Source organism: Chaetura pelagica, unplaced genomic scaffold, assembly GCF_000747805.2.
Source record: "Chaetura pelagica isolate M959 unplaced genomic scaffold, ChaPel_1.0 scaffold363, whole genome shotgun sequence".
NCBI classification, from domain to species: Eukaryota; Metazoa; Chordata; class Aves; order Apodiformes; family Apodidae; genus Chaetura; species Chaetura pelagica.
In genome coordinates this window covers 2,557,983-2,571,741 of record NW_009952720.1, presented here as the reverse complement: position 1 = coordinate 2,571,741, position 13,759 = coordinate 2,557,983, and the positions used below count along the sequence as shown (strand labels likewise).

Below are 13,759 nucleotides of genomic sequence, written 5' to 3'. Positions count from 1 at the left end.
GGGGAGGGACAGAGGGTCCAGGCCCGGTGTGCAGAGCCCCGGGTGGCTCTGGGTGAGGCCGGGGAGGGACAGAGCTGGGACACTGCAAAGGAGCAGTGGAAGTCCCCACCGGAGGGGCTGGCAGAGGGTTGTGCTGTGCCCCTGCTGCTCTGCTCCTGGCTCCAGGCACAGCAGAGGGGCCAGCAGGGAACCCTGGAGCCCAGGAAGTTCAGTCTGAAGGTGAAAGGTGTGCAGAGCCCCGGGTGGCTCTGGGTGAGGCCGGGGAGGGACAGAGCTGGGACACTGCAAAGGAGCAGTGGAAGTCCCCACCGGAGGGGCTGGCAGAGGGTTGTGCTGTGCCCCTGCTGCTCTGCTCCTGGCTCCAGGCACAGCAGAGGGGCCAGCAGGGAACCCTGGAGCCCAGGAAGTTCAGTCTGAAGGTGAAAAACTGATTTTCTTTTGGGATGGCAGAGCCCTGGGATGGGCTGCCCAGGGAGGCTGTGGAGTCTCCTTCTCCAGAGATGTTCACAACCCCTCTGAATGTGATCCTGTGCCACCTGCTCAGGTGAACCTGCTTGAACAGGGAGGCTGGACTAGATGATCTCCAGAGGTCCCTTCCAACCCCCCAGTCTGTGTTTCTGTGAGCTCAGGGGGGCTCTGCAGAGGAGCTGAGGCCAAGTGCCAGGCCACCAGCAGGCCAGGCTGGTTCCCAAGTGCTGCCACAGATCTGCACTAAACAAGTTAGATTCATCATGATGCCCTTCCCACCTGTTCATCCTTCCACCAGCAACAAAACTGAGAAGCACAGGGACATGAAACCAATTCTAAAGGCACTGCAGCCAAGATGGAGCTGGAGGACAAATGCAGTCTGGCATTAGCAGTGTTATGCAGAGCTCTGCTTTGGGCTGGCAGGAATGTTCCATGCAAGTCTGCTTGCTTTTGTGTTGTTTGGTTTTTAAGAACACTTAGCTGCAGTAAAAAGCTGCTTGCATGGTCAGAATGAAGAATGGAAGGCAGAAATGGGTAAGGGGCCTGTCCAGGTGAAGCTGAAATGAAGTTGAGTTGCTGAGTGTCAGTGTGAACTTAGAAATGAAGCTGAAGGGGCAGGGGTTGCAGACAAGCAGGTATAAAATGTCTGGTTGATCTGAACTTTTATTAGTTTATTAGAATATTTTATTATTTTATTATCAACTTTTATTGATCCTGTGATCAGGTTTTGCAGCAGCTTGTCAGGCAGGCTAGCAGGGTGTAAAATAGATGTTCTAAAGCTTGTCTCTCAGGTTTCTGAAGTACCTTGCATCTTACTAGCTGTAGTAACGTGGAGTGACAGTAGAGGGGACACAAGCTCACTCCTGTTCTTGTTTGAGAGTATGGGTTTCAGGTTGAGGAAAGTGAGCCTGGGCAGAGTTTGCTGCTGTGTGTTACATCCCTTCCTACTTGGATTCCTTTTTTTCAACAAGGGAAACACTCGTGCTCCCTGAGAAGGGACTGTGGATGTTTCTTGCACAGGTGTAAGTCACAGCATGTCAGGGGTTGGAAGGGACCTCTGAAGATCATGGAGTCCAACCCCCCTGCCAGAGCAGGACCAAAACTAGGGCAGATCACTCAGAAAGACACCCAGACATGTCTGGAAAGTCTCCAGAGAAGGAGACTCCACCACCTCTCTGGGCAGCCTGTCCCAGGGCTCTGTCACCATCACAGTGAACAAGTTCTTCCTCATGTTGAGGTGGAACTTCCTGGGCTCCAGTTTGAATCCATTGCCCCTCGTCCTGTCACAGGGCACAAGTGACAAGAGCTTGTCCCTGCCTTCTTGATGCCTCATGTATTGATAGACATGCATTAGATCCCCCCTCAGTCTTCTCTCCAGACTGAGCAGCCCCAGGTCTCTCAGCCTCTCCTCTTCAGGCAGGTCTTCCAGTCCCTTCATCATCCCTGTAGCCTCCCTTAGACTCTCTCCAGTAGCTCCCTGTCCCTCTTGAGCTGGGGAGCCCAGAACTGGGCACACTACTCCAAGTGAGGTCTCACCAGGGCTGAGTAGAGGAGGAGGAGAACCTCCCTGACCTGCTGGAGACGCCCCTCCTGATGCACCCCAAGACACCATCATAACCTACAGAAACATATTTCCCCCGCACTTCCTAGCAGCTGCTGGCTGATGTCCCAGTCCCTCTGGCTCCCAGGGAGCTCTCAGCTGCCATGCCCTGGGGTGTGTTTTGCCCTGCAGGTGCGGGTGGAAGGCTTCAGCTACGTTGGGATGGGCAACTCCACCAACAAGAAGGACGCGCAGAGCAACGCGGCCCGGGACTTCATCAACTACTTGGTGCGGGTGAACGAGATGAAGAGAGAGGAAGTTCCTGCCTTTGGGGTGAGTTGCTCTCCCTCCTTCCCAAAGGCTGATCTGTAGTGGCAGTGCTGTGGGGCTGGCTGCATTTCATCTCTGGAGTGACCTCAGCCTGGCACCCCTGGTGCAGGGAAGGCTGAAAAGGCAGGACTTCTGCTTGTAGGGCTGGGAAGGTGGAATGTTGACAGGAAATGGTGTCAGCTGGTCTGGTAACACAGCTCTGTGTTGGTCTGCCTTCCTGGTGAGGCTGGAGAGGTATCCAGGGTCCCTGCAAGGTGCAGCCTGACTTGGAATGCTGAGTACTCACACACTGGGAGTTGTTTTAAATGCACGTTATGATCTATCATACTGTGTACTTAAAAAAAACAACACACCTCAAACCAGATGTAGAAAAGGTGACTTTTTTAAACCATAAATGCTTTCTGCCTTAGCTCCTCATGTGAAATATGCTCACTGGTTTCTCTGAACCACATTAAGTATGGGCAGTTACTGCCACATAAGAGCTAAGGAGAAAGGTAACTATCTTTCAGCAGTTTTAGAGAACAGTAAATCATGAAGCTACATGTTCTCCGTTGGAAGAGCCTTTTTCTAGTGCCTCATGAAGGGTGTATCTGTATAAGAGACACAGTTAGGTCAGGGGGAGAGGTGTCTCTGGCTTGGTGAACCCTGATGGTGACACAACCTGTGTTGTTTCTGAGGCACCAGATAGTTCTGTGGCAGCTCAGTGTGTCACTGGGCTAGATCCTGCAAAGGCACAGCATGTTCTCTATCTTGAACAAAGCAGAGAGGTGTGATCAGTGAGGCAATGTACACACCTCAACATGGGAGGAATTGATACTGTAATGGTTCACCATAATGTTTTCAATTCCTAAGGGTACTAATGCTTTCTTACATCATTTTTTGGTGTGTTTATTATAAAGTATATTTGAGTTCCTGTGGGTATATGGTAGGGACTGGTGTCTGGTATTTTATCCTGGGTGCTGAAAAAGTTGATTCTTTAATTGCTGAAGTTCAGGAAGTGGGGGCTTGTGTTGGCTGGAAATCTCATTGTAGAACACCCATAAAAAGCCAAGCATTCAGCAGCTGTATTGCTTTCAGGTCTTTAAAGGGTGATATTATTGAGAGTTACTACTGGGGATAACTACTGCACATTGAGCAGTCCTTAAACTGCCTGAACAATTGTCTGGCTAAATGGTACAAAAACTTACCCTGCATGAATGTGCTGTTATTGCCCTTCATTCTCTCTCTCTCAGCCTGCAACATGTGATACCCCTGATGGACATGAAGCAGCCAAAGGTATTCCTGCTTCCAGCTCTAGTTTGGGTGGACCTCTTCCTCCACACTTGCTTATAGAGGCTGAAATAGGTAAGACTGAAAGCTGTCATTTACATATATGCAGATGTAATAGATGCATATAGATTTGGGTGGGGTTCTTCTCCCAGATGGCATCATTCTGCAGGTGGGTACTTAGAAGTCAGTATTGTTTTGAGGCAGAGGTGTGAATGACTGCATGAGACCTGAGGGACTGCTCATGTCCTGTTGGGATGGCCAGGCAGTTCTTCTCCACTGCTCAGGGTGTATTTTGGGAGAGCTGTTTTAGATTTGGTTTTCTCCCCTGGTAGGCAATGGCCCAGGCCCAGCTCCTGGAAACTGTGGTGATCGTGAAGCTCAGTGGGACCGGGGTGCAAATCTGAAAGATTACTATGCAAAGAGAGAGGAGCAAGAAGGGCAGACAGTAAGTCCTTCTCTCTAATTCTTCCTTTACTTTTGCTCTTAAATAGGTTCCTTTGCAGTTGTTCATAGCATTTATGACCAAGCTTGCAGTTTTCATTTGCAGTTTTGCTGTTAGTTTTAACTGAAGCTGCAGATTTACCTGCTGACAGGTCACTTGCTTAAGCTAAAACCAAAACAAATCACTCTGGATACTGTCAATATCCAGCTGTTTGTATAGACAGTTAGTTGTGAAAAGAAGGAAATACTGGGGATCTTTTAGCATTTTCTGCAATGGATTAATCATTTTATAGTATGTGGGCAAGTTATTTTTAAGACTTGTGAAAATATATATAAAACTGAAACCTATTAGAAACCAGTAAATGACACTTTTTTTTCCCCCCAATATTAGACCTCTGGGTCAGAAGTGGACTTAAATTCTGATCTTCATGGGAGCTGGACCTTGGAAAATGCCAAGGCACGTCTGAACCAGTTTTTCCAAAAGGAGAAGATTCAGGAAGAATATAAATACACTGAAATGGGGCCTGATCACAACAGGTTTGGTAGCTTAATCACCTTCTGCCTTGGAAGGATTAGGAATATTTTCAGTGCCAGTGGCTGACTGCAGGTTGTTGCAATGCTCCAGAGTGGAATTTGAGCAAGCAGTGTTCTGTACCAGGGCCAACAACATCCCTACATCTTGAAAATGGGGGGGGGTGATGAGCCTGACTGATGTTTTTGAGGTGTCAGTTTGAGTGGAAGGAGTGCTCAGTTCTTTGCAGTGATTGTATCACTGTCGTTGCCTTTGTGCATCTTAAGTGTGCTTGAATTTGCTTATATAGAAGTGTACTTCAAGGATCTGTAGTTTCATTTTTATGAAAATTAACTTCTTTTGGCAGCAGAATCTTCTACTGAAAAAAAATTAGTTTGGCAGAATCTTCCTGAAGAAATTTTGAGGGTCTTAACTTTCAGTTGAAACCAGCTGGGTATTACTCTTTTTTGACTTTCTGCCCATTCCATCAGAAAATGTACATGTGCTTGTCCCAAATGAAAATAACAGATTGTGCATAAAGAATTGGTGTTTTTAAATTATTTTTTACCTCTATTTGGAATAGTCTTTACAAATAATCAAAAATTCAGAACATTGCATTGTTTCTTGTGAGACACCATCATGTTTTGTGGTGAGAAGCAATGGCATGTGGCTGTTGTTGGGTCTTGGTTTTTTTTCTCAGTATATAAATTGGTTTTCTCTGAGAGTTACTTTTTTTTTAGAGAGACCAGTGAATTTTCTGACTAGTCTTCTCTGAGAGTCTCAGTTGCAGAAGTTCTGGTGTTCTCCTGTTGTGAAGTCTTACAAGCATTTAGAACATGTCAGATACGTGTATTGGTGTCAGAAAGTTCTAAATTCTCATTTAAAACCCATCTTCAAGTCACTTCATCTCCATTGATGTTTTCAAGCAATGGCATTTCTTTCCCTTCAATGAGCAACATAAAAAAATTAGCTTATGCAGTACTAGGAATTTTAAGATATGCATAGTGCAGATGCAGTTCTTGAGCACTTCTTTTATTCTGAGCCTTGCAGATTATTTGTGCAGCTCATTTTGTTATGCCTTCTGCAGGTAAAACCACTCAACCCCCATGAATTTTAAGTGCATATGAGCTTGAGCAGAACGAGGTGGCATAGATGACAGTATGTTTCTCAGCCCACTTACTGCTGCTCTTCTGGAGAGCACTTCAGAGTTTTGTATTTCCTGCATCCAGGAAAGCTTGTATGAATTGCCCTGGATGGAATGGCAGAAGGAGGAACTAAGTATCTGCTGCAATAGAGTGGGCAGGCATGAGACAAGCTTAATGTCTTTTTTGTTGAGAGAGGGCAACATTGGATTTCATCCTTTTGGTATGTATCACAGGAAAGTAAAATTTCAGATATTTTTAAAGTTCTGAGGACAGTGATCTAGTTTGGGTTTGGTTATTTTTTTAAGAAATACCTGTTGCTTTATGTCTTAGCAGTTTGATTTTTAAAAAAAGTAATAGCATTTATAGCAGAAATGTTAGCCTTGCTCTCAAAGGGTGTTAAAGGAGAAATGTGGGGATTTTTTGTCAATTAATCACAGTCACACAGTATAAGAACTTGGTAACAGGTGGAAATTTTTTATTTGGAAACTTTGATTTAGATAGGAGGGTGTAAGTTGTAAATATAAGCACTGCTCTCCTCATACACAAAGTGTTGACCAAACCTTAAGGGATGGGATGTGGCTTTTCTCTTGGGATTGCACTGGTAGCGTGAGATGCCTTTGCCTCCTTGTGTTCCTGCTGAAGGTAGCAATGAGCAACCCCAAAGATCTGCTGAGGCTGTGCTAAACAATCACATGGGGTTCTGCTGCAAACTGATTTCTGGTGTTGCTGTTCTCCCCTTAGGTGGAGGAGAATGAGATTGAATGCTGACTATAGGCCTGGCTGAGAAACATACTGTCATCGGTGCCTTAGTTGGCTGTTGTGTCCCTGAGAGCCAGTGGCCTTCGAGCCATGAAGCCACTGTGCCTGAAGGTCAGTTCACTGGTAGTACAGGAAGGAGTTCTCACTTGAAATTAAAATCCCTCACTTAACCTTTTGTTTGTTTGTTTGTTTACAGCAAGAAATGAAGGGCACAGATGCAAGGCTCTGCCTGCAGCTGTGGAAGTACCAAGGCATAGTTTTCAAGGAGGATCTTGGGCTGTAAAGCCCAGTCATACAGCTTAAATCACATTGGCCAGTTGAAATCCTGTCTGATAAGAATGTGGTTTGCATTTGTAATCTGTGCAAATACACACTTAGGTTTGTGAGTCTTAAAAACATGGATCTTGGTTTCCATCATCCTATGTTGAAATATGTCTTCCTCATTTCTTTTAAGCCTAAATTAATATCCCAGTTAACTTAATGAATTGGTTACATGCCTACTAGGCAAACTATTGCATTTGCTGAGCAGAGTTACTTCCATATACACTACATGCTGTTCCCAGAGTACAGCAATAGGGGCTTTGGGAAAATTCAAGTATTCTGTCTCCTTCTGTGCAGATACATTGAATGGTCTCTAACATAATTACCTGGTTATTTTTGTCTGTGCTCTGAGCTGGCCAAGTGTGTGTCAAAAACCAGGGCAGCTGTATTAAGTGTTGCATCTGAGCTGCTAAACCCAGGCTACTCATGGGTTCCATGACTATAATGTGGGATACAGTTAGTTGCACAGTGGGATGCCTGTTAATGTTACATTCATGTGCTATCTGCTTTAAAATTGTTGCCTGGAACTTAGCACGGAACATATTTCCTAGTACTGTGGCTTTAAATTTCAATGCTGAACGGTGGCATTTCCAGGGCTGTTAACAGATCTACTGGTTATGTTGGCAAGTCTGTTACCTGCTAACTTGGGGTTAAAGGGACTAAAAGCATAGAATCATAGAACCATAGAATGGTTTGTTTTGGAAGGGACCTTAAAGATCATCTAGTTCCAACCCCTCTTCATGGGCAGGGACACCTCCCACTAGATCAGGTTGCTCAAGGCCCCAACCAACCTGCCCTTGAGCACTTCCACGGATGGGGCTTCAAGAACTTCCCTGGGCAACCTGTTCCAGTCTCTCACCACCCTCATAGGGAAGAATTTCCCCCTAATGTCTAATCTAAGTCTTCCCTCTTCAAGTTTTACTCTATTACCTCTTGTCCTCTTGCTATAAGCTCCTGTAAACAGTCCCTCCCTGTTTGTTTGATCACTTGCAAACAAATTTCTCTGCTTAAAGTCTTTTATTAATATATTACAAGACAAAAAAGAAAAATGCCAAGGAGTTGTGTAGTCTGCTGGCAGACTTAGACAAGGAAAATGCAGACATCAGATTCAAAATCTCGGTGTAAAAGACCAATTAAAAAAGTGTATAAAGCCAAAATAAGGGCCTTGCCTTTAGAACTGCACCCACCCAGTGTGGTGCAGTAATGTTGCACCCTAAGGATGAGTTGAGAGTCTCTGACTGAGGACACAGTGATTGATCTTTGCCTTGAAAAAGTAGGAAGAGTGGCTATTTTTGCAGTGTCAGCTATTGATAATTGTACCTTTGGGTTTGTTCTTTCTCTTACAGGAGCTTTATTGCAGAAATGAACATTTATGTGAAGCAGTTGGGCAGAAGTAAGTGCCCCTATTTAATTTTTACCTTAGCAAGAGAGAGGTGTTGGTACAGAGGAGTAAGTCATGCTCGTGGGTACAGACTTCTGTAGTTATGTGTGAAGGTTCAAGTTTGTTTCCTCATGTGAAGTCTTCTCTGGGTGCTGTGCTTGTTGCTGCTGCTCATCCATTACATGCTTCCACTGGTCTTTCTTTTTTCAGCACAAAGAAATGTTTGGGAGATGCAGTAGGTTTTCTTTATCTTGATCACTTGTTCTTCACATCTCAGAGAAATGCAGGTGTCTTGTGTTCCCAGGCCATGAACTTGCTCTCCATACCCATGTTTGTAGAGGTTCCAGTGAGATTAGTGTGGTGTTGCTGGGTGGTATAGGATAATTATACTTCCTTAGTCACTGAATGCAGAAAAAACTTGACAGGAGTTCCACAGGAAGTCAGTAAGTAACATTGCACAGCCAGTGTGAGTCAGCTGTGGAAGAAGGCTGGGTGTATTTTATGTTGGAACTCTGGATTTGTCAAGATTTGAGACTCCTTCCCTGGAACCTGGCCCTGAAACAAGTCACAGAGCCCGTTTCTGGGTAGTATCTTCTGTGGAAGCTGTTTGACTCATCAGCTGCTACAGCTCTGACCTTTGTGTGCTACAGGGATTTTCAGTCGTGAGCATGGATCAAACAAAAAGCTGGCAGCACAGGCCTGTGCCCTGTCCTTGGTCAGACAGCTCTACCATCTTGGAGTCATAGAACCTTATTCTGGACAGGCAAAGAAAAAAGGAGAATCGGTGAGTTTGGCAGAAGGGTCAGAAGTTGTTGCTTTTATTTTAATAACACACATAAAGATGAGAGAGGTAGAATTTCTGTCAGTATGAAATGGCTTACAACTTAATAATAATTTTAATTCTTTAGACCAGCAACTGTTTCTGGCCAGTGATTTGGATCAGAAGTAAAACTTTGTATGTGAATGGAGCAGTAAATTAGTTTTGCAGTGTATTAAACGAAATAAGATCTTGAACACTTTTTCTCAATATACATTTTCTAGAAGCTTGAGGAGTTATGTTGATGTTACATACAATTCTCGGCTATTTGGTTTAATTCTCTGGGCCGTTAGCTTTTTTGGTATTCAACTACAAATGTGGGAATGTCTTCCTCTGAAATTAAACTCAGGTGGTTAAAAATATTCTACAGGTTCTTGGATGAAAAGTCAGCAAAATGTTTCAAGAAAGCCAATCTGGATCTGGTGGGACTCCTTAGCCTTGTTTCACTGGGAACTGTGTGATGACTCAGTGCTCTCTGTGCTGGCCTGCAGTTCTGGCTTCCATGGTCTGACTTTTTGTGTGTATCAACATGTAGTTTTTAAATATTTAATAGGTGGAGCCCTATGAGGTGTCACTGTCTTCTGACTTAGAAAATCGGCTGCAAAACACTGTACAGGAGCTGTCTCTGGAAGTTGTGCCTGTGGTGAGTGTGTGGTTCAAACACTCCAGTATTTAACATCAGCCCTGCTGGTTTCATAATTTTATCTTTCTCTGCCCACTTTGCTTTTGGATTTGTAGCCTGAAGATCCCAGTAATCCAGTTCTGATTAGTGTTGGAAAGTTGGCCCATTTTGAACCATCGCAGAGACAAAGTCATACAGAGGTCATTCCATGGTCACCACCTCATTCCAACTGGAACCCTTGGACCAGCTGCAATATTGATGAGGGTCCTCTGGCAAATGTAAGACAGCTTAAATAATGGAGTTGTTGTTTGTTTTCCCCATGCTTCTGGAACATTTACATGTAAACAAACTTTTTTCTTCTTTCAGTATTTTTGATCTTCCTGACTTTGAGATTGGCCATTTAATTTTAACACACTGGGATGAATGAAATAGAATAGCTCCTAGGGATGCCTGATTTCAGGGGATTATGTGGGAAATCATCCTGTCCTGATACTTGGAATCATGACGTTGGTGTGACTGATTTTATACTCAAGTTATGATCTAGATAAGCAGAGAGTTTAAAAAGCCTCTGAACAATGTCTTGTCTTTGCAGCTCACTCCAGAGCAAATAAGCATGGATTTGAAAAGTGATTTCATGTACCGCTTGGAGCAGGACCCGGAATTCCAAAGGGTAAATGAGCTTCCTGTGTTGTGGTGTCCTTACCCTCATCTCTTTCTTCCCCAAAGGAAGCTGAGCAGATTTTGTGCCAAGCGTGTGAGACTGGATTTCAGTAGTAATACACACCAAGTTTTCCAAAGTGCTGGATGCTCTGGTGGGATGGATGTGGAGAAGTGTTGTGCTGTGTAAGGAAAAAATCCAAACTGTGATTTGTCCTTACACAGTTTTCCCTTTGTTTTTCTTTCCCTTCCTGTGTAGAGGAGTGAGACAAAGTATGGACGTGGAGCAGAAAAGCTTGATTTTTGGAGATTTTTCAAAACATGGTTTGTTTGTTTGTTTTCCAGATCCAAGAAGAGAGAGAGACCTTACCTGTGAAGAGTTTTGAAAATGAAATTCTGGATGCAATCCGTGACAATTCTGTGGTCGTGATTCGTGGTGCCACTGGTTGTGGCAAAACCACTCAAGTGCCACAGTACATCCTGGATGAATACATCAAAACTGACCGAGCTGCAGAGTGCAACATAGTGGTGACACAGGTGAGGAACATGGGACAGATGCAGCCACTTCAGCTTGGTGGTCAGATGCTAGAAATCACCCATTAGGGTGTGCTGAGAAGTCTGGTTGATGTTACAGCATCAGGTCTCTTTTCATTTGGTGGGTTTTTCTTTCATGTAACTACAGTTGGAATAATCTGGCTTGGACCTTGCCCAGGTGAAAACTTTTTGGCACACTGGGGGGAAGTGAGTTGTCAAATGGCAGCTGGTAGTACCCACATCTCCTTATATCCATCCTTTGTAATTTTATGTGCAGAATTGGCTATTTCAGGAGGAAAAAAGCCTGCTATTGTAGGTAGTACTATTTAATGGGTACTCTGTAAAGAAATCATAGGGCCGGACACTTAGAGCTTTTATAGTTTACTCTTTTGGGTTTGGTGGTGTTCTGATAAGTTGAAAAAGCTTCATCATGAAGTGAGAGCAAACCTTTTCCCCCCTCAGCCTCGGAGGATCAGTGCAGTTTCTGTAGCAGAGCGTGTGTCATACGAGAGAGGAGAGCAGCCCGGGCAGAGCTGCGGGTACAGCGTCCGCTTCGAGTCCGTGCTGCCCCGGCCCCACGCCAGCATCATGTTCTGCACTGTGGGTCTGTGCTGCTTTCTTTCTCTTGGGAGCTTATTGGTGGTGGGGCTGAATTCTCAAGAGTTAGCAGCAAAAGCAGAAACATGGTTACATTAAAACCTTTGGGAAATCTGCTTGATGTATGTTTTTTAACGTATGTGCTAAGTTTGATGACGTACTGGCGTGCAGAGGATTCAGGTTGTTGTTCAGAAGTGTGATAATACAGGTGTAATACCACACAGAAGTGATCTCCTGAGGAGATAAAATTGCCATTGTCCTTCAGAGGCAGAAGGGGAAGCAGTGTTGGATGGGAAAGAAGGAAGTGTTTCTAGCAGTAATGCTTTACACCCTCCCCATCACTTGTACCAGTGGCAGTTAGAGATGGGGCTGTAGAAGGTGCTGGGCAGCCTCTGTGCTGCTTGATTTTTAAACCAACTGTTCTTGATGAAATTCGGTGGGGCAGGGGGGGAGGACTGAGCTGTTACCTACACAAACATTTACTTTCTGTGTCTGTTAAAGGTGTTTTTCTGAGAAAGGTGGAGGCTGGAATCCGTGGCATTAGTCACGTTATTGTCGATGAGATCCACGAGAGAGACATTAATGTGAGTTAACTGGTTTCTCTCTGTGCTTCTGTTGAATTTTTGCATGTGTTCTTGTGTAGCAGTACGTGTGTGAAAGGAAACTGCATTTTACTGTTGCCATACATGTGAGTTTTCCATTTTGGCTGTGATTTTTAGAAAACCTCTTCATCACTCCTCACCTCAGTAAAAAAGGAAGGACTTGTGCTTACTTGCTGCCCTGTCTCTTTTGCCTGTTAGGATCTCTTCCTACATCCTTATCCTCTCTGGAAGGTAGAATTGCCACAGTACATGCACTTCTTGTCCAAATGTGGGAATGTGCTGAATGTCACCTTTATTTTGGCACACTCTTTTTTACTGGCAGTATCATGTCCCTGCAACAGAGCAGCAGTGGTCATTACACAAGCTGCAATTTTGATAGTGATACATTTTAAATTTGTTTTTTACAGAAAGAAAAATGCAGCAACGTGGCAGTAGAATTAGGGGAGGGATTATGTGTAATTTAAGAAATGTGAAACACTTTCTGTCCCTTTGGTTCTTCTTCTGTATAGTTTTCAGCTTTGCCACACCAAGAGTGAGAGAAACCTCTAAGTTCTGACATAATTTTTAAGCTTGTTTTGGCAGAATTTTGGGACTCGTTTAGATGGAGTTGCAAGGCAGGTTTTTCAGATCTCCTAATCTATTAAGTTGGTATTAATGATGTAAAATTCAAGTTTTTAAATTCTGAATGAGATTGGAATTTTACCTGTTGAACTAAGGGCCCATCTAACTACGTGGCAAAAGTAAATGTTGTGATTAAAGAGAACTATAAAGACATGCAAACAATTGCATGGATTCATTCCTATTTATTTTATGGCTACTTTATATGCAAAACAAGTTTTAAAAGACCTTAGGTTTTGAGGTGTTGCTAGGAAGGAAGCACAGTATTTTTGAAGCTTTTCTTCAGTTTGTTTCATTCTGGTAACAGAGTAACTCTTCTTTACACTGGAAAGCCTAACATTTGCTTATCCCTAGAATTGCAGTATTTGCAGGATAAAGCACTAGCAACTGTTTCTGATTGTAGAAAACTGTTTCAGGTTATATATTGCTGTGACAATTGTTACTTCTGTTGCCCAGAAAAGCTCCTCCTCAATACATGTATCTGTGTGCAAAACTGTTTCAGGTTATATATTGCTGTGACAGTTGTTACTTCTGTTGCCCAGAAAAGCTTCTCCTCAATACATGTGTGATTCTTTCTGGTCTCTTGGGAAGATGTTGCTACGAAGTTAATGATACTTTTATTCTCTTTAAATGCAGACTGACTTTCTCTTGGTGGTGCTGAGAGACGTAGTTCAGGCATATCCTGAAATCAGGGTTATCCTCATGTCTGCCACCATTGATACCAGTATGTTTTGTGAATACTTCTTCAACTGCCCTATCGTGGAGGTCTTTGGTAGGACATACCCTGTCCAAGGTAAATAATTGATTGAACTTTCAGGAACTGCTTTAGTTTTTATCAGTCATGTGCTTTAGGGTAGTGTGTACAGCAAGATGCACTTTTCTCTTGAATTGTCATGTCTTACAGACATGGCTTACAAGGCAAAGAAGTCAGTGACAGTGAACCATTTCATAGCACCTTTTGGTTTAAAATCACACACAAGCAATACTTCCACCACCACACCACACACATCTCCCAAAAAACCACCACACCACAAACATCCCCCCCAGCTCAAAGCACCACCACTTGGGGTAGTTTCCACTGGAGAATGAGGCAGAATGAGCTGTGATGTTTCAGATCAGTTGCCTGTGATATCAGGAATAATAGAAA

At 43.9% G+C, this 13,759-nt stretch overlaps 1 protein-coding gene across 1 annotated transcript in view; it reads left to right on the top strand.

Annotated features, from left to right (window-relative positions):
* The window catches only part of DHX9 (DEAH (Asp-Glu-Ala-His) box helicase 9), a 29,148-nt gene that overhangs the window by 1,968 nt on the left and 13,421 nt on the right, over nucleotides 1-13,759 (top strand). Inside the window, exons 3-15 of the mRNA XM_009994688.1 lie at nucleotides 2,201-2,368; nucleotides 3,571-3,682; nucleotides 3,952-4,052; nucleotides 4,440-4,585; nucleotides 8,131-8,177; nucleotides 8,816-8,949; nucleotides 9,536-9,625; nucleotides 9,721-9,882; nucleotides 10,197-10,274; nucleotides 10,607-10,798; nucleotides 11,258-11,399; nucleotides 11,894-11,976; nucleotides 13,249-13,405. Coding sequence (XP_009992990.1) covers nucleotides 2,201-2,368; nucleotides 3,571-3,682; nucleotides 3,952-4,052; nucleotides 4,440-4,585; nucleotides 8,131-8,177; nucleotides 8,816-8,949; nucleotides 9,536-9,625; nucleotides 9,721-9,882; nucleotides 10,197-10,274; nucleotides 10,607-10,798; nucleotides 11,258-11,399; nucleotides 11,894-11,976; nucleotides 13,249-13,405 — 1,612 coding nt within the window. The remainder of the gene's footprint in view (nucleotides 1-2,200; nucleotides 2,369-3,570; nucleotides 3,683-3,951; nucleotides 4,053-4,439; nucleotides 4,586-8,130; nucleotides 8,178-8,815; nucleotides 8,950-9,535; nucleotides 9,626-9,720; nucleotides 9,883-10,196; nucleotides 10,275-10,606; nucleotides 10,799-11,257; nucleotides 11,400-11,893; nucleotides 11,977-13,248; nucleotides 13,406-13,759) is intronic.